This window comes from Mus pahari, chromosome 12, assembly GCF_900095145.1.
Source record: "Mus pahari chromosome 12, PAHARI_EIJ_v1.1, whole genome shotgun sequence".
NCBI classification, from domain to species: domain Eukaryota; kingdom Metazoa; phylum Chordata; class Mammalia; order Rodentia; family Muridae; genus Mus; species Mus pahari.
In genome coordinates, this window is record NC_034601.1 from 87,417,800 (window position 1) to 87,445,608 (window position 27,809).

Consider the following 27,809-nt stretch of genomic DNA (forward strand, 5'->3'; position numbering starts at 1 on the left):
AGAGAGAGAGAGAGAGAGAGAGAGAGAGAGAGAGAGAGAGAGAGAGAGTTGTAATGACCTTGACATGTCATGGGCTCTTTCACACAAACACAATCTGTGTTTCTTTCAGTGTGAAAGCCTGCAGTCGACTGGTTTCTAATTCAGGATCTTGCAAACCTCAAGGCAGCCCTCAGCTCAACGTGGTGTTTTGCTGATGTAGTAAAAGTGTCTTTCACTCTGCAGACAGTTGAGGCAGGCTCGGGGGGCTAGGGTGGGAGGAGGCAATCAGCAAATGACACCGACAAAGTCATTTTTCCAAAATGTAGACGAGGGTCTCCGGTGATGAATGCCTGATAGGGATGCAAATCTAGTTAAATGAGCGTCCCCCAAAGTCTTGTGCCATCGAATCCTGGCTAGGAAATGACCCCACTTGACTTCCTGGCTAGTTTTGAACTTGCCTGATCTTTCCAGGGCCTCATGTAGTTGACTTAGAGCAGCAGGACTAAAGTGGTGATGCCAGTCCCTGAGGATAACGGGGAGCTTTCCTTCTGCTCTGTATGGCTCTGCAAGGGAAGAAGGCGAGGGTAAGATGATAAAAAAAAGTCTGAGGAACATGGAACACGCCAGGGGCCTTTACAAGGAAAGGCTCTGGTGTCCTTGGAGCAGGCAAACTGAGAAGGCCTGAGAGGACTGTTAGAACAGTAGCGTTGGCTAGACCTGTATAGAGCAGGCCTTGTGGTTGTTGGAGGGACATAGCCAAACCATGGGAATCTGCCCTGAACCAGCCCTAGCTGGAAGCCAGATGCCCTGTAAGCTCATTGAGGTTAGGGTTAGTGTATAAGTCAGTTTCTGGAGAGGACTGAGAGGGGTGAGGTGGTACACGATGGGTGTGGGTGGACAGGGAATGTCCAGGAATCAAGGAATGGAGAGTGCATTTGTGAAGAAGGAGGGAAATACGCTCTGCCTAGCAGGTGCATGGCCCCTCTCCCTAAAGGATAAGCCACTTACCCGAAGTGCACATCACCAGGATGCCCTAGGCATGCGCCTTCCTTGATTGAGTAGCTCAGACCCTTTGGTGCCCATGTTTACATCCACAGAACAAGGAGACAGAGTGGGGATCCTCTGAGATGCTCAGAGATGCTCATACACACAGGCAAGCCAGCACCAGCATCCATCCTATCCTCGTCCAGTGTGGCCCAGTGAACACCCTTCACCCTGGCAGTACTGAGGTGGGTATTTCTACAGGTGGCAAATGTTTGATTCCCTCCAGTTCAGTTTGGAACCCTTGGGCACTGAGGCCTTGACCAAAGTGTCTGTGGTTTGTGGTGGTGGCTTGAGTCCTAAGCAGCTTCCATCATCTTCCATATGCTGCTGGGAGCATGTGCCATTTCTAAAATATTCAGTGGGATAGTGAGCACTGGGGCCCTAGGCAGATCCATGAGAATTATTGCCCAGACAGCAGCTTCAGGCTGAGAGATTGATGTCTTACCTCCTTAGTAATACTGGGTTGACACAGCGAAACTTCCAGAAGGCTCTGGTTAAGTCTGTGGAGGGATGCAGGTAACCCAAAGGTGGTGTAACCAAAAGGTGTTAAATATATTTTTCTCTAGAAACATAAATTGTGTGTGTGTGTGTGTGTGTGTGTGTGTGTGTGTGTGTGTTGGGCCCTATTTGGCCCTGGTTTGGGCCTTGAGGACAAACCTGAGCCTGGCTTGAGTTTGTTTGTTTGTTTGTTTTTGGTTTTTCGAGACAGGGTTTCTCTGTATAGCCCTGGCTATCCTGGAACTCACTTTGTAGACCAGGCTGGCCTCGAACTCTGGGATTAAAGGCATGCACCACCATGCCCGGCCTGGCTTGAGTTTTGAAAACTGTCTTAGTCACCTCTGTACTGGAGTGACTCAGCATGGCCTGCTTAAGCCCGCCTTTGCCTAGCTACTGCAGATGTAAAATAACTTTGTTGGCACTGTCAGTCATGTCACCTTTCCCCTACCCCTATGTCATCCCAGCTCAGCAAAATAACCCACCTCCTCTCTCAGCCCTTTATAAACAAAAAGATTGATACAATTAAATGAGTTCCTGCTTTGACAGACTCCCCACCCGGGGTGGTTATTCTCTGGATGGCAGGAGATCAATGGTCACCCTCCCGCTTCAGCCCCCGGGGAGAGACTTGGCTGGAATGGGTTCTCTCCTCTCAGCCTGGACCTGCTGGCACAGAGATGTGTGTGTGTGTGTGTGTGTGTGTGTGTGTGTGTGTGTGTGTGTGTGTTACAGGATAGCTTCATTTGCAAACAGCCAGGCAACAGTTTTAAATTTCATGGACAATAAAGTCTGAGGTAGTCCAACTAATATAAGCAACTCTAAATAAAAAACTAATTTTAAAAACTGCAAGTGATGGAGTCCCTATCCCACCGCCCCACCTTCAGAAAGGACAAGTCGGAAAGTTAGGGGCAACATAGCAGCTGAAGGCTCCTATCATGAGGGTAGCAAGGATGAAGGTTTTGTCTCCTTCCTGCCTCCTGGTACCTTCCTGGTTTGTGTGTGCATTCAGCTCTGTGTGCTGTGTGCCTGTGTATATGTGTGTGCTTGTGCATGAATACGTATTTGATAGGTGCATATGTATAAGTAGTGTATGTATTTATATCTACACGTGGTGTGTATGTGTACTTGTGTGTACATGAGTGTGTGCACATATATGGCATATGTATATTTTTGTATGTTAGTGTATGTGCTATGTATTTATGTGTACATGTGGGCTCCAGTTTGCCACCCCAGCTTCAAGTGCAAATTGCCTTTCTGGCCACCAGTGACAAAGAAGTCCCTCTCTGTATACAGGGGTGACAGCTGGCCAGGGCTGCTCTTTGAATTGCAGTCTTGGTGAGTGACTTCTTTCCTGTCCCTCTGAGCCCCTCCTTTCTTTCTCTCTCTCTTGTATGTATATGTGTGTGTGTGTGTGTGTGTGCGTGTGTATGCATATATACATTGCAGCTCAGTCTTCATGAGGGTCCCCCAACAACTGGAGCAGAGGATGTTTCTAAAGCTTTTGCTTGTCTGTGGAATCTGTTTCCCTAACTGGGCTGCTTTGCCTGGTCTCACAGGAAAGGGACATGTCTAGCCCTGCAGTGATTCTATGTGCCAGTGTCAGGGGGATACCCGAAGTGGGGACACCCTTTCAGAGGAGAAGGGGAAGTGGGGATGGGGGAGGAACTGTGTGAGCGGGAACCGGGAGTGGTGGCAGCAATTCTGGATTAAAATGAATAAATTAATTAATTAATGTAAAACTGTATTTTCACTTTATTTGTGTGAGTGTTTTGCCTGCCTATATGTGTATGCGCCACATGCATTCCTGGTTTCCTTGGAAGCATGAAGAGAGTGTTGGATTCCCTGTAGACAAGTCATAGAAGGTTATGAGGCACCATGTGGCTACTGGAAACTGAGCCTGGGTCCTCTGCAAGGTCATTAAGTTCTCTGGATGCTGAACCATCTATCCAGCCCCTTCCCATAAACTTTACCCCCAACACTCAAGCTGTTCTGCCTGTCTGACGGGATACTCACTGTCCCTGAACCCTCCTGATTCCTGACTCAACACCTCTGAAGTGTTAATGTCACCGTGTCTCCTCCCTAGAAGTGGTGGCTAATGGCCTAAATTAGATACTGGACAATTTTGTATTCAATGTATGTTTTCCTATTCAATTCCCCGCAGGGAGGCAGGCTCTGTATTGGCCTGTCCTTGTCTGTTCTGATGCTGGGAACATTGATTTTACTTCTAGGCGGTGGCTTGGCTGCTTTAGGAATCTGTGCTTGCTCAGGACTGGCCCTTCTTTGTGTTCTTAACCACCAAAGCATCTCAAGCCAGGAGACAGACAGGGCTGAAAGCCACAGTGATTGGTCACTGTGGGATGTTTCGTGGGAGGTTATTGCAGTGTGGGAGTGCCCCTCTTTGGAGTCAGGAGGCCCAAGGGAGCTTATTGCAGAGGAACCCTGGAGAGAGGTGACTGAGCCCGGGGCTCTTTTCCTGTGTGGCCTGGGGTGGGGGGTCTGAGCCTTTGTGAAATGATCTTTGTCAGAGGTCTGGCTCCACATGCATCCAGGATTGCTTGATGTATGCTCACTCGCTCTCTCCTTCCTTCCTTCTTCCTTCCTTCCTTCCTTCCTTCCTTCCTTCCTTCCTTCCTTCCTTCCTTCCTTCCTTCCCTTGCTCCCTCCCTCATTTCCTCCCTCCCTCCTTCCCCCTTCCCTTTCTTTTTATGGAACTGTGACTCTGACTAAGAACACCCCATGCTCTAAGCAAGAACTGGACCTCTGAGCTAAGTCGCCTATTTCTTTTTCACTTTTTGTTACTTATTTATTCTTTAAAGATTTACTTTATTATTTATTCATCTACATGTGAGCAGGTCTATGTGTGCATCCGTGTAGGTACAAATGGACTCTCATGGAGGACAGGAGAGGGCTCAGGTCCTCTGGAGCCGGAGTTATAGGTGGCTGTGAGCAGCCCATAAATGCTGGGAACTGAACCCAGGTCCTCTGCAAGACCAGTAGGCCCGTTAATCTCCAAGCCATCTATCTAGCCCCTTGACTTTTTATTTTGATACATAGTCTCCCTAAATCACTCAGGCTGGCCTTGAACTCACACTGCAGCCCAGACAGAGCTTGAACTTGCAGCCTTCCTGCCCATGCCTCACTGAGTAGTCAGGACTTCAAGCTTGTGTCACTAGACCTGACAGACTTCTTAACAATTAACAGTGTAGTAGTCACTCGCTTGGAAGGAAGGTTGTGATTCCAACACCTAGAAATACTTGCAAAGTCATCTAACGTCCCAAAGACATTACAAAGGCAGTAAGCCTATTTATCACTACACACATCCCACTTTGTATATTAGTCTGTCACACATTTGAATTTTCTACAAATACAATTACATTAAAGAAAAAAAAAAACCAAGGGGGAGCAGGTAGCCCCTTGTTGAGGTTGGGGCTGTAAGCCCCAGCAAGAGCTCTTGGGCCTTTTGGTGGGCTTGGCTAACAGCCTGCCACAGGAGTATCTGAGTTGCTAACAGGGACTCACTGAGAATCCCCAGCACCTGCTGGAGACATCTGCTGATATGAAATGTAGGTCCACTGGCCTCACCCACTTCTGTCCCCTGTCTTTGTCTAGGTGGTGGCTTTTTTTCGTAGATATTTATACAAATTTCGCGGTGTCTTTTCTTGTCTAAATTCACTTTTCTGTCGTCTGTGAACCTAGGGGACTCATCTCACCCCCATCATTTAATCCTACATGCCACATCCTAGCACTAAGCATCCCTCCACCCAATAGCTCAGAATCATGGGTTTGTCTCGGTAAATCTATCAGTCATTCTGATTGCTCTCTCTCCCCTGCTCCTGTCAGGTGTCAGAAAACACAAGACAGAAGTGATTAAAGAAAATCAAACAGACCCCTAACCAAAGCAGAAATACTTCTAAAAGTTACAGGAATCCAGGTCCAACCCCTATAAATAGTTTTCAAAGTATTTAATATGTGTCTTATGATACAAGACAGTTGATTTAAGTGCCTGCTGCTGAAATGATCTGTGCTATTTTAGAAAGCAGGGGAAAGCGTCAATAAAATATGTTTCTGTCGTGTGAGCCTGCAAATGCTGTAAGCGAAGTTTATATAAAAATTAAAAATTAATAGCTGAGGAGAGAGTGGTGGCACACTCTACAAAATGCTCCTTAAGCTACCCTTTCTGTGGCATCGTGTAGGCATCCCAAGAGCACTGCACACTGGAAAGGCTACCCACAGATGAGTGGAGCATTGAGATAGACTCTTGACTTTCCCTGGGGTGCAGCCTCTTTGGTACCACAGAACTGTCACACTGATAAAGGCCAAAATGCTTCAGCACCATTGTTCATTGACCTTTCACGGAAGCATCAAGGTTAGCCAATAAGCCCTATTTGTCAGAGCTTCCCGTGGCCATAAAGAATATTCCTGTCTGTATAGAATGTCCAAGTTGTTGGTTTTTGTGGGTGTTTACAGTTGCATCCCTGTGAACTTGCGTTTAGGAGCCAGAATGACCTGTGCTGCTTCTCTGGTGTGTGGACTGTATAAGGACATTTTAAGATATTGGTGAAATTTATTAGAGAATCAGAATTGTCACTTGGATTTAGTTTCCTCACCACCCAGTGTCCCTATTATGTGACCCCATGGTAGCAGGACTGATGAGTTTAGCAGTGTGAGTTTCTCCTCCTTCAATGAAGGTGGTTCCTGTAAGGAAGAGCTCAGGGTAGGGAAATGGAGGCACGAAAGGTGACCCGAGGGCATGTAAGCGATCAACATAATGCACAGGGCCAGTAAGGTTGTCGCTGTAGGCGGGGTGAGACCAAGCCCAGTGGCACTGTGGCAAGGAATACAGGCTGCTTCTAAGGCGGGTCTGTTTTTAAGGGCTGGAGGCCACAAGGAGGGTGCTCTCTCATTTTTGTTGACTGGTGGTGTTAGCCTCCCTCCCCACTGAGAAGACTCTGCAGAGAGGAAAGACTCAAAGTGGCTGTCAAGTGAGAGGCTACAAAGTGCGAAGGGCTGTGTCTGAGTGCTTTACTCCAGCCGCAGGCAGAAAGATGTCGAGTCAGTATATGGGAGCCAGGTGTTTCTGCTTCCGGGGGCCGCACCCCACTTTTCTATTTGACTCTTGGTCAGACCAACCAAGAGCAGGGGAAGAGCTGAAATGGGAGGCAGGAAAACTACACCTTCTGGGGTGGCTAAAGATTTTTGGCTGTTATAGCAAACTGGGTGGCATGTAGAGGAACAGTGTGACATTGCAGCTCCTTTTGGATTCTGATGATTACAGGGACACAAAATCATGAAGAAGCCGGAGAGTGGCGGGCAGTCCACTGCAGGTGATGTGCAGGGATTCTCTCTTACAGGTCTGTGGGACCGATGAGGCACACAGGCAAAAAAAAATGTGGGGTGTTCTTCACACCCATTTACCTCTTCAGGACAAATGAGAGCAGGCACAGCAGGGACTGGCAATAATGCAAGGTTTCATCCTCTTCCCTGGAAAATACACAACCCCTCACCTGAAAGCCCCAAGCACAGGATGGTAAGAGCGTGATCTAGAGCCAGCTGTGGGTGGTTTAGCCCTGCAGACTCCTGACTTCTCTTTTCATCATCAAAATAAAAACAGTGACATGTTCTGAGTAGGATCCTGAAATAAATCTGGAGTTTATGCCATTTAAAAGTCCAAAATACAGAACAGATGAGAGCTGAGAGACTGGATGACAGGGAGACGTCTGTGCACATGTGTAAGTAAATGATTTAAGAAGGAGACTCTGAGCAACTTTACAAAGTAGTAAGGTAAGGCGAATGGAGTGAAGAGACTGACTGATCTGGGGAGGTATGGTGGTTTTAATAAGAATGGCCTCCATTGGGTGCAACACTTGAATGCTCAACCAAAAGGGTATAGCACTGGTTGGAAGGGCTAGATGTATGTGGCCTGGTTGGAGGAAATGTGTCACTGGGGGGTGGGCTTTGGGGTTTCATGAGCCCAGGCCAGACCCATTAGCTCCTTTCTTCTGCTACCCGCTGATCTGGGTGTACAATTCCCAGCTACTTCTCCAGCACCACGTCTGCCTGCGTGCCACCATGCTTCCTGCCATGATGATGAATGGACTTAAATCCATGAAACTGTAAGCCAGCCCCAGTTAAATGCTTTCCTTCCTAAGAGCTGCATAGTCATGATGTTTTATTCACAGTAATACAACACTGAGTTCAGCAGCAGGGCGGGGGAGGGGCATTGTTTTCACAGGGTACTAAATTTTTTGGAAATTTGTCTCTTTAGGGTTGCTTAAATTTAGGAAGAGATCCTGATAAGAGTTTATGCCATCTAAAAAGTCCAAAATACAGAACAGATTAGAGCTGAGAGACTGGATGACAGGGAGACGTCTGCACACATCTCTCTCTCTCTCTCTCTCTCTCTCTCTCTCTCTCTCTCTCTCTCTCCTTCCTCTATTCCATTATCCTTCTACACTATTTTCCTCTCTATTTAAGAAGTCTACTCATGGAATGGTGGATGCTGAGAGGTTTAAGGTCCACAACAATCTGAAAACCAGGGAGAGTCGATGACATGGCTGTAGCCTGTGGTGCTTAGCCTTGATTGACGACTTGACTAGATTTGGAATCACCCATGAGAGACCCTGAAGGATATTTCCAAAGAGGTGTAGCTGAGGTAGAAAGAACCCCAGATAGTGGCAGCACCATCCTGTAGGCTGGTCCAGGCTGAATAAAAAGGGACAAAGAAGAAAGCATGAACATTCACATTCATCTCTGCTCCCTGACTACACCTGCACTGTGACCGGTTATGTGCCTCATGCTCTGGTTATCATGACCTTCCTGCTGTGGTGACCTGTATCCTTAGAACCCATATAAAAGTTGGGTGTAACAGTGTGTGTCTGTAATATCAGTTCTGGGGAGGGGGTCCTTAGAACTCACTGGTGAGCTCCAGGTTCAGGGCAATAGGAAAAGACACCTAATGTCAACCTGTGGCCCCCCACACACACATGCACTCTGCACATACACAGGAATATACACCCAAAAGAGAGATTTAGCATATATATTAGCCCTACATTTAATTGAACTGGTTTCTTAATTTTTACACAGAAGCACATGTGTCTGAACTTCTAAGACTTAGGAAGTTTTTCTCAAGCTTTATGAATGACTGCATGGGCCAGAAGGGGATGCTGTCTCTGGAGATGCTGTCCCTGGAAAGAAGTTCACAGACGATCTGGCAGGTTGGTCACTGTGGAAAGAAATACCATAACACCTTTTGTTGTGCTGGTGATTCTGTGGTGAGTGTAAGTCATGTCCTGATTGGTCATAGGGTGGAGGAAGCATGGTTTGCTGGTCCCATCCAGTTGGTCCTGGTGCCTCACCTTCACTGGGTACCCTGTCTCTCTTGATTCCACATGGCTCCTCATGGTGGTGTTCTTGGAAATGAGGCTCCTCTGGGGAGAAACCAAACATGTCCTTATTAGTACAGGGAGGGCTTCTGGGGCTGCCTTCTGGGGGTGTCCAGTTTAAAGACGTTACTTTGAGGGCCAAGACAGAAGTGGAAGGTATTAGATATTAAGGGTAGAGATTTCATAGTGTGCACACTCAGCTGAGCTGCCGGGCAGGGTGTGTGCAGACCTTCAGAATCAGCCACAACCCACAGTGTGAGAAGTCACAAAGGACGGGAAGGTGTAGGCTCACACGGCCTAGCCACTTACGCTGTGCCAGTGTGCTTTGAACCCCATCCTTTCTGGAGAGCTTGGGAGCCTTCTGGGTTTCCTTCAGGGAAACCATACAGTAAACCAGCAGGAAGATAACAGCCAGCAGGACGCCCACTATAACGCCCAGTAGGATGGTGGCACTGGAGGTTTCTGTACACACTGAGGAGAAAGCATGAGCCATCAATAGTGTGAGTCTTACCCAAAAGTCTATAGTCTCTATATGTCACCCAGTCCTCAGGAGGACCCCATTCTAGAGACTTGCTGTCTGCCCCACAACACGGGTAGACAAGAGAACATAGCCTCAGCTCCCATCAGAATCAAGGCCAGTCCCTGTGACCTTCAATACTTCAAAGTCATTGGGCCTGGACCCTTATTCGCAGAGAAGGTTAGGAACATGCTTGAAGGACCCTAAGCCATCTCACTGCACAGTGGAAATGGAGACCCCTGGGGAGGTGTGTGCTTATGGCCTGGGGACAGGTCCTTAGCTTCAGGTTCCTCACACAGAGTCTGTGCCTCCCTCCCCACAATCACAGCTTCCCAAATTGAGGAAGGGTTGGGGAACAGTGGACTCCAGGTCTCTGTCCTGTAAGAGTCGCCGTGTACTGCAGGCTGCATATTCTGTGGTTACCGAGTGGCTTTGCTACCTCTAAGTGTGGATGGCATGGGGAACTAGAATTCTGGGGTTGCACACCTAAGACCCATGAGGACATCTTGATTTTTGCTCAAACGCAGCCTCTTTAACATCTTTGGCCATTGTTATTTAACACTTCTCCCAAACGCTCTAATCCCCAACTTCCCATCCTATCTGCTGGAGGACCCTGGACCCTCAAACTCTTACCAGGCCCTCTACTTCTATTCAACCATCTTCATCCAAGCACAGTGTCTGTCCTTCCAGAGTCAGTCTGCCCATCTCCTATCTGTTATTCCCGACCAAGCAGTGGTACTGGGTAGGACCATGTCTATCTCAGCTCAAGACAGGACTGTGTCCTCTTGGTCCTACACAGTATAGACCCACTTTGTACTGACTGACAGGGTAGTGTGCACCTGACAAGGAAGCAACCACCTGATACCCTGAGAGGACTATTTCCTGGCTCCTGCTAGGACTATATCACCCCGTACCCTGTCAGGACTATGTCACTGTTCTATCTACCTGGCCTCTGACAGTACCATGTCCACTTTGTTTCCTGAGAGTTCTGTCACTGAAAGGGCCACGTCTACCCTGGATGCCAGCTGAGATTAAACAAGACAATGTGGATGTTGCCAGTCTTCTTCTGGGAATTCCTGATGGCTCCCTGGGATGCCCAGGAACAGAAGGATGACAGACCTCCTTGTTCCAATGACCCCATTTTTCCCCACGATAAGGTGACCCCTCACCACGGGGTCTTTGTATCATTTGAACTGCTGTCGTAGCATCACCCTGTGCAGGGCATTGTCTGACAGGACCATGTCAAGAGTCTTTTCTCTTTGGAACATGAACCCCATGAAGACCAGGTCACGATCTCCAGTTCGCAGACAAGGACCTGAGCTTAGTAGGGCCCAGCAGAGCTGCCGGCAGAAGCACCCCTACTTCTCTGAGGGTCTCCATGGGTGTCATGAAACAGCTCACAGGCGCCAGCCCTTAGGGCCCTCCCGTCAAATGGGAGATGTCCTCACTATGTGATGGGATGCTTCGGTGGTCCCCTGCTCAACACATACTGGAGCTACCCCCAGAGGACCCTGTCTGTTGTCCACCTATCAGTGCAGGGCTAGGTATGGCTTTGGATGCCAGCTTCCCTGCATTACATACCTGCCCAGGTATCCTGGATGGTTCTCCTCTTGCTGCTGGGTGTCCTTACCCATTGGAGAGAGACCTTCCCTCTGCAGCCCTCTTGATATCCACAGAGACACACCTGTGGCCAGAGTTCTTGTCACCACGTCCTACCTGCAACAGATCCAGCCTTACCTCGGCTATCCTTTATGTAGATGGAATTGATGTCACTCCGGTCTGGCTGATATAGAGTGTAGGTTATCCGGCAGCCCTCTGAGTCTGGTTCAGTTATGCAGGTCTTGTCATTGAAGGGGGTGTTAGAAAACACAAGATTCCAACACACACTGCATCTTATTGCACTGTTGTCTTTCAAGCACCTGGCACAGGAGCTGAGGAGAAAACGGGAATGAGTTTGATGGAATGAGGTGGTGAGGGGAGGGGGGACCAAGAGCATGAGACAAATGCCACATGGATGAGCAAGGTGCACAGGTGTGTGAGGACACACAGGTGTGTTGGGGTCTCAGCACTATGCAAAGATGCATGATTGTGTCAGGATGCACAGTTGTGCAAGACTACACAGGTGTCAGGCTGCATGGGTGTGTTAGGGTGAATGATGCATGAGTGCATGATGCTGTGTTGAGAGTGCACTGGTGAATAAGTGTGTAGTGGTGTGTAAGGATGTGTGAATTTGTCAAGGTGCACATTATGTGAATACATACTGGTGTGTCTGGGTGCACTGGTGAATAAGTTGTATTGATGTGTAAGGCTGTGTATGTGTGTGTGTGTGTGTGTGTGTGTGTGTGTGTGAGGGTGCATACTATGTGACTGTGTACTTATACGTTAGGGTGCACTGTTGGATCAGTATGTACTAGTGTGCAAGACTTCACATTTGTGTCAAGGTGCATAGTGTGTGAGGTGTAGACTGGCATGCCATGCTGCCCTAATGATTAAGGGGTGAACAGGTACATGGGGTTATCAAGATCCACAGCATGTAATAGGTGAGGATGTCCACATACAAGTTGATCCTGTGATGAGAGTCCTAGGCACCCTGAGAGGCCATCAGAGCAGTGCAAGCAAGGGTGGAAACAGACAGTGGTCCTGGGAGTGGATGACGGGCAGAGCCAATAGAGGCTGGATCTAAAGGCCCAAGGGAGGTAAGACTTCCCTCAAAATAAGGCTTCCCTGCTGGGTCTGCTGGATCTTGCTAAGAACTATGGTGTGATGGTATCCCTGGGGACTCTAAGGTAGCCTGGCAGTGAGGCCAGTGTGGGTGGTGGGGACACTCACTAGTACTCGGAGCAGCGATGGAACTTCTTACACAGTGGTGGTTGGTAGCCCGGGTCACAGAGGCATCTGTTAAAGTGGCATTGACCATGGCCACTGCACTCCACCATCCTGTCGTTCAGACAGCCCAAAGTGGACGTCCGGAGCTGGCAGGCTGAGCCCTCAAAGCTGTCATGGCAAATGCATAGACCACAGGAGCAGAGGCCTCTACCTGGAAAACAACTGGGGTTGCCATGACTCATCTTCCCAAAGGCAGGTAGGAACCAGAAATCATTTTCCCACCACCCTGGGCCCTTGCTGGGTAGTGCTGTTTACAGTGTCCTCTGCTGCCTGTTTATACCTGTATCTCCTCATATGGTCCCACAACACCTTCCAAGGATAGATGGGCAAAGATACAGAGACCAGGGAGACCCCCCCTCACCTCTCTAGCAACACAGCCACCTTTCATCCAGAATGGGTCCACCTATCATGTCTAAATAGCTCTTGAGTCAGGTCTGTTTCCTGTTACCCTCCCAGGACAATGCCTGACCTTCAAAGAGATGAAATGCCTACTTAGGCTTGCTGCTTCTGTGTGGCTTACTTAGTAAGTCTAACACTTATCTGTCCACCTGTCTGTCTTGCTGTTACAGTCAATGTTCTCTCATGTAAACTGACAAAGTCTCCACCTCCAGAGGCCCTTGACACTCACTTGGGCCACCGCAGACTTGGCCGTCATATCTCTCACAGTTGACATTGTCACACTCGCAGTATTGTCCATAGATCACTTTGTTGGGGATGTCACTGGTGTGGCACTCACACTGCCCACAGATACAGTCCCCCAGCCCTGAGCACATGATGGAACTATTGTCCTTCCGGCAGCTTCCCTCCAGATCCTGGCTGCTCCGGCCCTGTGTCTGGCACTCACAGTTTTTCCCAACATAGCCAGAGTTGCACCTAGGGCAGTGTAGGAAGAGCTGTGCTAAGGATCTCTCCTGGGATGGCACACATCCAAACACCTGGAAAGTATGGCACAGCACATCTGCTCTTTCCTCAATAGTTTCCTGAGCACCATGAATGGAAGGTCAGGAGGCACTGAGATCCCGCCTGAGTCTGTCCTTAGTAGAGCCAAGCATAAGCTTGACCTTGGGTCATGAAGACTTTTTCTGACAGGCACCATGCAGTTAATCATATAGACAGACTAGGTGGGGCAGTGGTCCTCTACTTGTAGGTTCTGAATGTCCCTGGATCTCAGGTGGCTGAGGGACCACACCTCAGTTTTGACCTGTCTTGTCCCAGTCCTTGCCCGCTACTGAATCTCTGTCTTCTGCTGAGTGGAGTTTCCTGTCAGCCAGTTCTCTGCCTTGGTCCCTTCACAACTAGAGAGTAGAGAGTGAGGTTGGAATTCCTGAGGATTACCCTGGTTGGGGGCTTTACCCAGGTTCCTCACCAACTACACTCACACAATGGAGCCTAGGAGCTATCTAGTAGGATAATGTGCTATGGGTTTGTAGTGGCTATTCCTGGTTGTCAACTTGACTATATCTGGAATGAACTATAATTCAGAATTGGAAGGCTCACCAGTGATCCTAATCTGGAGACTGGGAGATAGAAGTTTCTGACCTGGATCTTGGTATGGAGATCTTGAGGCATAGTGGTTATGAATTCCAGAAGATTAAGACAGAGAGATCTCCAAATTCAAGGTCATCTGGGATTAAAGCTATGGTGGCACACACCTTTAATCTGGGCTACACCTTCTGTTGGAGAACTACATAAGGACATTGGAAGAAGGAAGTCGTTTGCCCTGTGAGACTGAACTAGATCCTTGGACTTCCATTCACAGCTGCTGCTGACCATTGTTGGGAGTTGGACTGCAGATTGTAAGTCATCAACAAATTCCTTTACTATATAGAGACTACCCATAAGTTCTGTGACTAATTCAGGGTTGTTCATGATTACTAGTAGACACCTTTCCCATGGGCTGGTGTGTCACAGGCTGTCCATTCTTGCCTCATCTGTAGATACCTGTTCTGTTTTGGGACAGGTGTCTGCAGGTGTTTTGGTGTGGGCTTTCTAGGTACATCTCACCTATAGACGCCTTTCCATGGGTTGGCCTGCCTCACCTGCAGATGCCACACTCCATGGCACCCTTGCCTCCACAGAGGCTGTGGTGTTGACTCTGCTCCTGACACTGGCATTCACAGAGGGGAAGGACCCGCACAGTCACTGAATCCGTGAACCCCAGTGCCTGGATGAAAAAGAACTGCTTCCGGAAGCACTCTGAAGCTGTGACATTAACCTGGAAGGTGACCTATAGGGAAATGATGGGTCTCAGGTTGGGGCCATGATGATCAGGGGATCATCATGCTCCTTTCCCCCCCAAGAGGTGGAAAGAGGTCCCTCCAAGGGACCAGAATGATGTCATGGGAGGGATGGCATGGAAAGAAGATAGGAACTGGATTTTGGGATGGCCTACAGACCAGGCTGCAGGGAGGTCAGACTCCTGCCCCAACCTACAGCCCTCATTAACCACATCCAAGTTCTGCTGCAAATAAGGCTAGGGAGCTGATGTTTTTCCATTATATATACAGCAGGAGGTTTTACAGTGAATTTGTGGGGCACCCATAAGTCCAGTGCACTAAGATACCAGGATGTCTTAGGGAGGGTGATGTCCTTTATCCAACTCAGAATAACTGTAAGGGCTCCAGACAGCAACAACACACACATGTAGCACCAGAAGGGCAGCTCTGGCTGCAGAGTGTATTGGTTTACAAAGTTAAGCCACATCTAGAATAAATTTAAACCACATAGTACTTGAAGAAAGAGTAGAAATGTCAGTAAAGGCAAGGAGCAAACATCTGAAAATTAGAATAAAATCGATCAAATTCCCATGTGTATCACCTGGCAGGAGGGAACAGATGCTAAGAACCGGCAAAGAAGCATAGGCTCTGTCTGGTGTGAGATGTTAGTTCACAGGCAAAAAGAAACATGAAAAGCTTGGGTAACAAATGTGTATCTGGCACATTAGGGAAATAGTTCATAGTTCTGCTCACCAGCGTGCCTTGAGCTTTGGATGTTTCCATCCAAAGATACAATGTGAAACAAAAGTAAGAAAGTCTGACCCAACCAGGTATTGTTTGTATCTTTCTATGAGTCTAGCACTTGCCCCCAGGGGTGCTGTCTTTGCAGGACTGGTCGGCTTAGCTGGGCTATTCCAGGAGAGGTCTGGAGTTTGCTGGGGAGGTGCTCTCCTGCTCCTTAACATTACCGCAATGATAGAACCTGGGCTCTGCTAAGTGGTGTTTAAAGGGAGAAGGAGCTGGCCGCTGGCCACCATAGCTTTCTCTCCTGCCTGTCCCCATGTGAATCTTTGTTTCCTCCTATATGCCCCTAGGACTGAGATATTGAGATATCTGGTGGGCCCTGTAGCATGCTGGGATGGGAACCCAGGCTCACCTGGTCATTGATCTGCACATTACTGCAGTCCCCGCTGGATTTTCCTGTACTTGATGTTCCATTGCTGCAGTAGGAGTCGTAGGTAACTTTCAGGATGCTGGGGATGGTGCTGTGGTTCAGGAGAACTCTGGAGGAGAGTTTCTGTGGGCAGACAGAAGCCATATTCAGGAGTTACAGGTCCAGCGGTCCCTGTCCCCAAGTAGAGATACTTCTCGTGCCCCTCCTGTTTGTGTTGATGACACAGACACCTACTGGAAGCTCAGTGAATGTGTCACGATGGGACAACAGGCTGATGCCATGGCTTGTTCTGAGACAGGCTACTGGCAGGTGACCAGCATAGAATAGCTGTGATCCCTGTGAGGTCCTGCTGCTGATCAATTCCAGGGTTAGCAGAGAAGAGGGGATAGACTGTTGAAGTGATGAGAGATGAGACACAGGTGGAAGGAGAAGGGACAGGTGACATCTGGTGTATATGTAATGATGATGTCACTGGAGTCATCCCTGTGAAGACAGAGCTAGACATGACTGGGCAGTGACCAGTCACTGGTCACTTCTTGAGGCACCTGAGGCTCACAAGGCTAGAGAAGGAGGTGAGACCTTTCCTCGGTCAGTAACAGCACACTCTTTTGCTGCCAGCCCCCATAGGAGCCTAGGGATGAATTTGAGGATACCTGTCACCTGTGGATTTCTCTATCTGTAGGGACTAAATGGGTCCTGAGCAGTGAGCAGTGTTTGGTGCATGCCAGAATCCTGGGTCTCCAAGGGAGTGAACCTGGATGCAGCTGTATAGATTACACACCAGGGAGGAGGGTGGACTCAGGGTTTGCCTGAGGCAGGGTTGGGGGCTGGCATGCATGCATGAGGTTCTGTGCTGATTAGCTTTTTGTCAGCTTAACACAAACCAGAGTCACCTTAAAAGAGGCGACCTCAATTGAGGAATTGCCTTCATCCGATTGGGCATGTTTGTGGGGCATTTCCTTAATTGCTACTTGATGCAGGAGGGTCCTGCATGGACTCTGGGTGGTGTCATCCCTGGGTAGGTGGGCTTGGGCTATATAAGAAAAGTATCTGAACAAGATACTGGGAGCAAGCCAGTAGGCAGTGTTCCTCCATGGCCTTAACTTCAGTTTCTGCCTCCAGGTTCCTGCTTAAGTTCCTGCCTTGCTGTCCTTTGATGGTAGACAGCAAGGTTTAAGCTAAATAACATCCTTTCCCACAAGTTACTTTAACACAGTAATGGACAGACCCCTGCTTCCTCAAGGCTATATACATAGGGTGCAAATTTACTGAGGTGGTTTCTGAGGTCTCTACAGCCTGTGAGGCAGTATGTGATCTTCCCTGGCCATCTGCCCTCTTATATCTCTCTATAGTGGCTGACAAGGAAGAGCCCCATTTGAGTAGAGATTGGCACTCATGTTTCAGGGAGAGTTAGATGAGATCTGGGGTGGTATACATCACTAAGAGGAGCTGGCCTATGTTCTGTGTCTGTCTAGAAGACTGTGAGGGGCCTGGAGGGGCTGCAGGGGACAACAGTGGGGTTTCACAGGTCAGAGCTTTGCTAACTGTGGAGTTCTGATCATCTCATGCAATTTCTCCAGGAGACTCACACTGTAGGCATTCCTGATGAGCTGTGCCACGTTGCTGGAGTCATCTGACAGCTCCCCAATGGTCAGCTTGGGGATGAATGTGGTAAGTTCCTGTTGAGAGAGAAGATCAAGCTGGCACTTGGTGCAACCGACTCCTCCACGCTCACGAAGGCCCGTGACACCCAGAGGGTCTCCTAAACTCTCCAGGTGGCTAGGATGATGCACAACTGACACCTGACTTCAAGTCACAGAATGAGCACTAGGAGCATGCTGCCAACATCTGTCTCAGAGCGCCCTCGTGTCTATGGTGTAAATGCTCCTGGCAGTCAGTTCCAGTGACAAGCTGGTGATGTTGCTGACAGGTACCATGCACCTGGCTCACCTTGGGCCAGTATTTCACTATGTCAGTGAGATGGACAGAAATCCTACAAATGGCACATGAGGACACAGATGACACTAGAGTGTGGTGAGATCACAGGAAGAGGGAAGTCCTGAGCATGATGCAGTCTGAACAATCTCATTTCAGTGGTGGCAGTGTTACACAACTCCATGACAATCAGCTCTGGCAGGAGTGATCCGTTTCCCAGAGTGTCCCTGTAGGTGGCTCAGCCTGAGCCCCTGGATAACAGACAGGCCAGCATATTCCCTACAATTCCCCTAGTGTCATCCAAAGATGGTATATTTCACGAAGAAGAAAGAATGTTGCTACCCTCTCCAGGGACAAACTACTGAAAGTCAAGCCACTTCTCTACCCAGCATTGTCTATGACTCTCTAAATTGGAGTCTGTCCTCTCTGTGAAGCACACAAGGCTTGCTACAGCTGGGCCATTAACCTTCTCTACAACTCACTTGTCTTGGTCCTGGGACCACCCTCCTGAAGATTTGGGTTCTGACTTGTGTAAGTTGCTTTCTCCGAAGTCCAGAAGAATGCTCTTGTGTGTAGCATCCTCATATGCTTCCTGTGGCCTTGACCAATCTCCAAGGAACAGAGGCTTATGGTCTCCCAAGGCAAATGAAGTAGTAGGGTTAAGTCTTCTATCTGCGGTGTCCTTGCTTGTCAGCATGCTGTCTGTGGGAGTGTGATGCCTTCCACAGACAGCAAAATGTTGGGACCCTCTACAACTCTAGGAGGAAGGGGACTGTCCTAGCGCAATTACAGATAAGGACATAGGAGCTGTGACGTTCTAACTATGGAGTGGTCTCCTCTTTGATCCCTTTTGCAACCTGTGCAGAGCCAAACCACTGTTCTCTGTTACTGGCCACTATGGAGGTATTCCAGGCTGCCTCCTCTTCTTTCTTGGTGTCTCTGTAGAGTAGCTTCCCTTTGTTGGAGCCTGGAAAACTAACAGCAAGAATTGCCTGTTGTCCTGGCAACCAAGGCTTGCCTGAGACCTGTGATGTGACCCAACCCTGAGTCGTTCAGCAACGCACAGCCAACAAATGTCACTTTACCAGCCTTTGTAGATTTCAGGTCCACACTCAACCTAGCCCTGCACCTGGCTGCTGTGTAAGGTGAGACAGCCTCAGAGTTGAGACCAAAATGGAAGTCGACTTGAAAAATGTGTGGCTCTGAGAATGGATGATGTCAGGGGACACTGTTGTCACTCACAGATGGGGAGAATTTGTTCCTAGAGGAGCTGATTTCTGAAGTAAGTGGATGAATCAGATCAGGGGTCCCTACATTGGTCCTCTCAGGTGGTCATCACTGTCAAAGAGGAGGAAGCTGAGGTCCTCAGTGGTCCCACTGCAGACCTTAGATCTGAGGTTCTCCTGTAGGGATCCTGCTGGCCCTGAAGAACCAGACATCAGACTTTACAAGTAGATTATGGCCATCATCTTCCTCATCTCAGGCCAAAGGACATGTGTCCTATTCTGGTCCCACGCCCTCAATCTGGCACACGGAAACAGAACTTTGGTGATGTTGTGAGAATACTGGGCTCCTGCACCCTGCAGCTGAAGTGCCTCCCTTGCTCAAGACCATCAATCTCACCTCATAGGTTTTCACCATCCTCGAGGGCACCACAAAGATGGGTTGGATGTTGTTTTCAGCCAGTTTGCTCGCCAGCTGGACCACTGACTGATAGTCCTGGGGAGAAGAGACATCTTGTCAGGATGCCCATCCAAAGCAAGTGCCTAGGGCTCTGAGGACTCTGGAGTCAGCTCAAGTCCGGGCTGCCCTTGTCCTGTGGCAGTACTTTCTCTGAACAGGATGTTTAAGTATGTGAAACAGAATTAATCAGAAATGGATGATATTGAAAGACAGTTAAGAAAACACCGGAAATTGCAATGTGCTTGGCCTCTTGGTGCTGACCCAGGGTCCCTCGCATCCTTCCTGGCAGCCCCTTGCTACCTTGCATCCTAGCCCATATCCATCTGTGACTCACAGAACCTCTTATCGGGGACCTGAAGCTGTCTAGGTAGGAGACCTCCATTGTCCTCTGTTCCAGTCTCTCCAAACTTCCCATTAGTTCTGCTCTGGCTTGCATGCACAAGTTCTTCCTCCCAGCCCACCCAGTGCCCTAGGGACTTGCCCTCTTGATGTGGTTACAGGGTCCTCCTAGTTGACACCTTCCAGCTCATCTCTATTTCTTTGTGACTTCCCACTGGTTTCGCAGAACAGGGGAGTCTCTCTTCAGTGTGTCTTAGTGTCCTACCACTGTGCTCTGTCACAAGGCCAATATCCAGGGACCTAACATGAAGTTTTTCTCAAATTTGTTGCTTAGGTTGGAAAAAGGTATCCAAGGTTCTGGAGAGGTGGCCCTGTGTGACCCTGTGTGACCCTGGCCCTTCTTCACCCCCCCCCCACATGCATGGGGGCAAGTTTGTAAGTTTTTTCCTGCTCCCCCACCCCCATTTTGTGTCATCCAAGGTTGAGCCCCAGAGGGTGCTAGGGCAGGAAGGGTTCTCACAGGTTCTCTCCTGCTCCTGTACATGCCATCTTCCAGGTGACAGCGACCATCACTGGTGTTCCGTCTGGTACCCGGAGTCTTGTCTTTAGCCAAGTGGAAATCATGGTCGGTAACAAGCACCAGAAACCGGGTCCCATTGCGCCAGCCAATTTCTCCCTGGGGAAGAGGTGTCGTGTGTTACCCACTGTGCTTTCTCAGCTGGGCGCTCCAAGGAGCCAGGTGTGGCAGCTTGCAGAAGGGGAGCTGCTGCCTCTCCTCCTCTGTGGTGTCACCACCCCCAGACAACAGAAAGAGGGAGTCAGGATTGACTCTGAGATGTGAGGTGAGGGGAAAGAAACACATGTCTGCTTCCAAAAAGTTGAAACTTCTACAGCCCGTCCCTCCAGGACCAGACTTCCAAAAACATTGTCCCAAAAGGAGAAGACTACTGTGGTGCCCACCGTGACAGGTGAATTCAGTGAAGGGACCACAGGGGGACTGCATCTTCCAGGATCATTCCTGCAAAGGAGTGTGTGCTTGTAGCACGCTGTATTCTGACACCATGGAAAAGGTATGTGCCTATGATCTAAGCGCAATACGTTCAGGGCCCCAGGGAGGCTGGAGGGCTGAGAGCTGAGCCAGGGCAGAGTCAGCTTGCTGCAGCAGTGACATTATAAAGAGAGCCTGGGACCGATAAAGGCTGGTGTGTGTCTGAGAGGAGTCAGGAGTGAACTCTGGTCAGGGATTGCTGTCTTGGCTTGGAAGTGAGATTGGCCCCTGACTCAGGACATAGGTGTGGTCCAGCTTACAGTGGTCACTTAAGAAGGTCTAGGCAGGCTTCAGGCGAGTTAGTGACATCACAGATTAATAGTAAAATCTGTAGGTAGCTTCCAGGCCCCTTTGCCTCCTTCCTTCTCTCCCTCCCAGCCTGCCTCCAGAGGCTCTCTAGGGTCTAGTAAGGGTTAGTCTTCTCAGGCTGACAGCAAGCAAAAGGCCCATTGGCTTGCACCTTTGAGAGAACACTGGCTAGTGTAAGCAGCTTGCAGCACCCCACGAGGCTCCAGACTTGGGGGAGTCTGCGGACCTCGGTAGGGATTCGTAGGCTCACCAGGCACACGGCAACTTGCACCATAGCGTCTAGCTGTCCCTTGGGGATAGCCAGCTTTCCAGAAACCAGTTGCTTCCTCAGCTCCCTCTGAAATTGGCTTGAGTCCGCATTCAGCTTCAGGATGTGCTGGAAGGTCATGTTCATGATGGATCCAAAGCCTGAGGCGGGGCAGATGAGGCTGGGGGGCCAGGACTGTGGGAAGTAGAAGGCTGGGCCCAAGATAGGGAGGTGAGCCTGGGAGATACTTGTCTTGTAGTAAAGCAAAGGAGAGGTTGGTGTGGTACCTGTGGGTATTTGTCTGTGTGAGCACATGTGAACATTCAAGATTGTGTATATGTGTGGGCACAGAATACACATGTGTGTTCCTGTATGTATATGAGCATGTCTAGGTATGGATATACTTGGTTCATGTGTGTCACCAGATATGTATCTGAGAATGTATGTGTACATGTGCATATATGTGTGTGAGCATGCCTGTGGGTGTGTATTGGCTATGCATACACATACAAGTGTGTAAATGAGCAGGCATATGTCCAAGTATGAGGGAGTGCAACACTATTCAGAAAAGAGATAGTGCCTTTCTGGGGAGCTATGTGCACATATATACTACACGTGTGTACATAAGCCTTTATGTGCACATACCACACAAGCATGTATATAAGCCTGTGTTCTGTGAGCCTGTGGGTGCTTGTGGAATGCTGACCCTTTGACCTGTGACATTTGCTCACTGTGATTGCAACCTTTATGCTGTAATTACTAATTAATCAATATACTTTGAAGCTCATTAATTTTTTAGAAATTAGCACTTCTGTCTTTTGAGCACACCAAAAGATGAATGAAAGAGGAAAGAAGAAGTGAAGAGCAGAATTTTGGAGTCAAGTGACTGGGCATGGCCTCTGGAGGGGAGTCAGGCTCAGTACCACTCACACTCCAGATGGCCTGAGGACTCTCGGATCTCTGCCTCTGGTCTGTGGGGGCATGGATTGCCCAGGATGTGGGGAAGAGCTGAGCCAGAAGCCTACAGAGGCTGTGGGCCTCACCGATTCGGCCTGACCTGGAGATCTCATTGAGGGCTTTGAGCAGGTCACTGCCCAATGTCTGGACATTGAAGAGGTGGCCTTGCACAAAGCCAGAGAGGCCCATCAGGAAGTACAGGTCAACAGAGGTGTCCTGGGTCCGCTGGAAGTCCACTTTGAATGTTGCCGCTTGACCTGTGAGGGGGAATGTCACTGCAGAGCCACTGTGCATGTGCTGCGCATGGATAGCTCTCTGCAGTAGTTCCTCAGTCCTCTCAGTTTGTTCAGCCATTGAGGCTGCCTGGCTCAGCCTCACTAAAAAGGTACTGACTCCTATGCCTGCTGGTGTACACATTTAACCTCAGCACTTGGGAAGCAGAGGCAGGAGAATCTCTGAGTTTGAGGCTAGCCTGGGCTACATAATGAGACTGTTTTAAGAAAAGATGGGGCGGGGGTGGTGGAACCAAGAACTCTCCTGCCTGTGTCTGTTATGTGGGGATACTGAGCAGATGGCTGAGGAGGCTTCTGGGGAACCCAGCATCCTTCCCTGTGAGCACCCTGATCTTGAACTTCTATTCTCCAGATCTGTGAGCAGTACATCTGGTGGGTGAGCTATTCAGCCTGTGGGGACTTTTGCTCCTGCCCAAGGCTTGATCTGCTACCCTGACTCCCTGGGACCAGGCCTCATAGGAACCCTGAAGCCTGCATTCTGAAATATTTGTTGTGGTCATGGTCAAACCTGTTGGGCAAGGTTGGTTTAAATCTGTTGGCTGCAGGACTTATCATAACCCTTATTCTGCCAAGAGTACCTTGGCCTTCTGTGAGTGAATGCAGCAGTATTTTTCAGATGGTTTATTCTCCCTTCTAAAAAAAACAAAACAAAGTAGAACAAAAACAGAACTCAGGGATAAGAGAGACGAGGCGAGGCATCCAGTGTAGACCACAGGCAGTGGAGGTTGGGAGGCAGCAAGAGGCAAAGCTATAGACAAGGTCCATCTCTTAAATTATATATATAAGTGATATATATATATGATGTGCATGGTGTGTGTCTGTGTGCGTGTCTGTGTCTATCCTCAAATCAACTCCTGCATTCAGGTGATCCTCCCTCAGCCTTCTGAGGGTTTTGGGGAGCTCAGAAGTCAACCTTACAGAATCTAGAATCACCTGGGGGACAGGCCTCTGGGAAAGCCTGTTGGGGGACTGTCCTAATTCTGTTAATTCAGGTGTGAGGATCTGTCCGCTGTGGGTGACATCACTCCCTGGCTGGGATCCTGGGCTCTATGAGTTAGACAAGCAAGCTGAGTGGTGGTTACACCCATCACCCTCTGCTTCCTGACTATAGATGTGATGTGACTGGCTGCTTAAAGCTTCCCCTGCCCGGACTTCCCCACCATGATGGACTGCACTGTTGAACTGTGAACCCAACCCTTTCTGCTTTGAGCTGTCTGTGTAGGTCTTTACTATACCATCAGAAAAGGAAACTGAGATACAGTCTACTTGTCCACAGTGATACCCGGGGGATGCTGGTCGAACTCCTGTAAATGCTATGTGCCTGGTCTACCCCCAAGCTCCAACCTACCTGGTCTCAAGAAAACTGTCACATTTCGTGGGGACAGCTGCCTCTGGTCCCTCTCCTTGTCCTCCTGGGGTTCAGCAAGACTCTTGGGGTCCACGAGGTACTCAGATGTGCAGCCTCTCAGCAACAGTTGCTCTGGAGTACCACAGTGAACTGAGTCGGGCTCCCCTCGCCCTGTGAAGTTCTGGGGAAAGGATCCATTTAGTACCAGGAGGAAGCTGACTGACCATGAAGGGCTAAAGCCCCTGGCCTATCTCCTCACTTGCCCTTAAAATTTGGCATAGACGTCTCTGTGGATTGGAACAGCCTGCCAAAGAATACCTGGCCTTGGAGACAGCCTTGATCTCCCTGGGGGCTCCAAGTCATACAGAGCCATGAACTGCAGGCCCTTTCCTGCTCCTGAACCACTGCCTCCAACAGTGTGAACTTGAGTTCAGATTCCCCCAGCACCTACAAATTAATGCCACATGTGCCTGTATCCCAAGCACAAGCACTTCTGGCCACCAGCCTAGCTTCAGGTTCATTGAGATCCTGTTTCAAGGGAATAAGGCAGAGAATGTTATTCTGTTCGTTTCTTTACTTGTGTGCATGGGCACATACACCTACATCTACACTCCCTCCCTCCCTCCCCTCAAATTACTCAAAACAAATGGGGAAAGTCATTCTGGTGGTATCCAGAGCAGCTTAGAGGGGCCATGGGCATGCCTGAGACTATGACACATCACTGGGCAAATGATAGTCACAGAACAGTGAACAAGATAGAAATGTATGTATTCACTGGGAGAGGGAATGAAGGAGGGAGGGATAGACAGGTAGAGACAGAAGGGGAAAAGACAAGGTGGTCGGTCATGTTCACATCAGGGGATATTAAAGAGAGAAATAGGGAGAGACATACAGAGAGAGACCAAGAGGAGAAAGACAGATAGTCATAGGACAGACAGTCATGGTGGGGGATATCACAGAGAGACACAGAGAGAAGCAGGGAGAGAGATATAGGCAGATAGAACACACAAACACAGAGAGAAAGAGAGAGAGAGAGAGACAGAGAGAGAGAGACAGAGAGACAGAGAGACAGAGAGACAGGCAGATAGTCACACAGATAGAGACACACAGATACAGAGGTACAGAAAGACAGGGAGACAGAGAGAGAGGCAGAGAGATAGAGACAGAGATAGATAAATAAAGAAGGAATAGATGCCACACTCTGCTAGTCAACCCCTGTAGTTCTTACCAGCTTCTGGCACCAGGCACAGCTGGGCCCTGACCGGATACAGTCCTGACAGGTGCTCACATTGTCCGTGGCACACAACTGGGACAGAGCTGCAGAGACATGTTGGGTGAGTAGGTTCTGCCCACCCCAGCTGATCCAGAGTCAATAGGGGTGGGTGGGAAGAGACCCAGGAAAGGCCAGGTCAGGGTCTATAGCTCCTAGTGGCTCGGAGCTGTTATGCCCATTAGGTGTGCCTACTGTTTCTGAAAAACCTCATGTGGAGATCATAGAACTCACCAGATCCCAGAGACAGCAGCCCAGCCAGGACAGGTAGCAGAGTGCACTGGCCCAGCATGTCCTGTAGGGGGAAGGGCTTGGTGACTCTAGGAGTCACAGATCCTCTCCTGGCTTGTCTGAACTGCAGGGTGTAAATGTCTGCTGAGGGTAGAGTAGAGAGGATCTTGTCCTTGCTACCACAGGGTGTAAGAATCAAAGGTTCCTTACAAGTCAAACACCAATGTCTTTAGGCTCAGGGAAGGATGATGGTGGTGTCTTATACCTATTGAGGTGTCTGGGGCACCAAGCATAGAAGACTGAGTACCAAGAGAACCCAGAATGTACTGGGCACATACTTATACAGACATATGCCATACTACCATAGATACACACAAACATTGCACATGCCATATGTCACCACAGACATAGCACACCCACCACATGTTACAAATGTGGCCCACAGCCCGTATACATATGTGTGTTCCATGCTGCTGAAGCCAGAGCTATAAACTTTGTGTGGTTAAGTCTTCAAAGCATGGCGCCTGGGCTGCAAGCTGAGACTCTGTTTGCCCCTGTGATGCTGGAGGCAGTGCCCCCGTGATGCTGGAGGCAGTGCCGCTGTGATGCTGTGAGAGGCAGTGCCACCGCGATGCTGGAGGCAGTGCCCTGGTGATGCTGGAGGCAGTGTCCCGGTGATGCTGGAGGCAGTGCCCCTGTGATGCTGGATGCAGTGCAGTGTGGCTGTAGGTCACTGCTGATTTTAGATGCTCCCCCCCCCATCCCTCACAGCCTCTAACCTGCCCTAAATGTGTTCTGAGAGCCAACAGCATCAGTTGTTTTCCAGGGACTGAGTAGATCACACCAGTTCCTCCCGAGGACCTTCCTGATTTATTCTCCTTCCAAGGCCACTGATTGGATTCCTCCCTCCACCAGCAGAGACCAAAACCCAAAAATCCCACAGGTGACAGCATGCAAAATCCTTGTATCCCTTAATAGGGATATGGACCTGGGTGTACCCTACGCTATCTAGAGAACAGGAGGAGGCCCGAGTTATAGCAAGACTGACCCACACAGACTGTAATGTCCCTATATCCTGATTACAGGCAGTCTGATGGGGTGGAGAGTGGGTGCACCTCCCCTCCCCCACACTGCCCTTGCTTATGTGGGCTCTGTGACTATTAACAAAGAACATCCAGGGAAACTCACTTTGCAGGCTGATGATAGACAGGAAGTCCCCTCACAACACTGAAAATGCAGAACTCTAAGTGGCCACACAAGGAAGCTCAGGACACACAGGAAATCTGTAGCAAAGACCATGGTCTCACCCAGGAAGTGATGGCACAACCCAGCACATACATTCTCAGGAAATGGTGAAGGTAACGTTACCCCAGCCTCTGCTCTGGGCTTTGGCAATTTTCTTTTTGTGGAGATCCTGTTGAGGATCTGGGTCCCCTCCCCTGGCACCAACACTGGCACTGAATGATGACCCTCCCCCACTTCCAGAGAAATCAAGCTCTGAACACCTGGGTTAAGAGACCTGAGGGAGGTGTGAGAGGGAAAACGGATCCCATCCACTTCACACACTCCCATGAAGAACAACAGTGCTTACACCTGGGAGGAGGAGAACCAAGACAGCAGTGAGGGCAGTTCAAGCCATAGAGCTGAGGACTGAGACTAACTAGAAATGGCAGGTGACTTCCTGTTGTAAACTTTCCCCAGTCGCAGAATTCCCCACCAGGCCCCAGAGAAGCCAGAGGCTCCGTGGAAGAAGTACATGTGACCATGCTGTCACTCACTGGAGCATGGGCAACCTTCCAGTTTTCCCCTCCCCGCCCCCTGCAGCCATCAACTGCCAATAGCTCCTCAGCTAGGTGTGGGGCCTTGGAAGTCCTGCCCAATCCACACGGAATTCCTTAACTGGCTTCATCCACTGCCAGTCTTAGAGGAGCTCCCAGTTCTGTACTAGCTGATGCGTTGCCCGAGACCTCAGATTCCAAAACCCGCTGGCTCCTTTGTTCGCACTATATGCATTCCTGAAGAGAGTTATACCATGACATCAGCAACCATGGGGTCTGTGACCTCATGGACTTGTATGGCCCCTGCTTATCAATCACCGAATCCTCCCCCTCACTCACTCCCTCACAGGTGCTTTTTGGTCTTACAGGTACAAGACTGGAAGCATCAAGCTATTCTTAAAGGTTACTGGACTCTGCCTCTGCTAGTCCCTTCAGCGTCTTCCCCGCCCTCACTCCTACCACATTTCCACTCCGGATGTTTCAGGCACGATGGATGCAAAGCCAGCTCTTCTGGAGCTGACTGTACTCTCAGACTCTAGAGTACAAAGAGCCCTGCCTAGAGCTTGGACAAAAAACAAAAACCCAAACCAAACCACCACCACCACCATCATCACTACCACCATCATCACCATCACCACCACCACTACCACCACCACCATCACCACCACCACCACCACC

General features: G+C 49.4%; 2 protein-coding genes across 2 annotated transcripts in view; one reads left to right on the forward strand and one right to left on the reverse strand.

The window, feature by feature from the left end:
• Igsf5 (immunoglobulin superfamily member 5) overlaps positions 1-8,384 on the forward strand; it is a 48,705-nt gene extending 40,321 nt beyond the window's left edge. Inside the window, exon 9 of the mRNA XM_021209839.2 lies at positions 7,993-8,384. Within this exon, the coding sequence (XP_021065498.1) occupies positions 7,993-8,067 (75 nt within the window). The 3' untranslated portion in view covers positions 8,068-8,384. The remainder of the gene's footprint in view (positions 1-7,992) is intronic.
• Positions 8,385-8,875: 491 nt separating this feature from the next.
• Positions 8,876-25,414, reverse strand: LOC110330040 (integrin beta-2-like protein). The gene is given in 16 exon segments (XM_021209968.1): positions 8,876-8,907; positions 8,910-8,945; positions 9,210-9,371; positions 11,155-11,348; positions 12,247-12,454; positions 12,932-13,176; positions 14,343-14,530; positions 15,676-15,816; positions 17,283-17,372; positions 19,252-19,347; positions 20,171-20,326; positions 21,258-21,415; positions 22,298-22,468; positions 23,853-24,033; positions 25,081-25,169; positions 25,357-25,414. Coding segments are annotated over 16 exon segments (2,205 nt in total).
• Between the last annotated feature and the right edge of the window lie 2,395 nt (positions 25,415-27,809).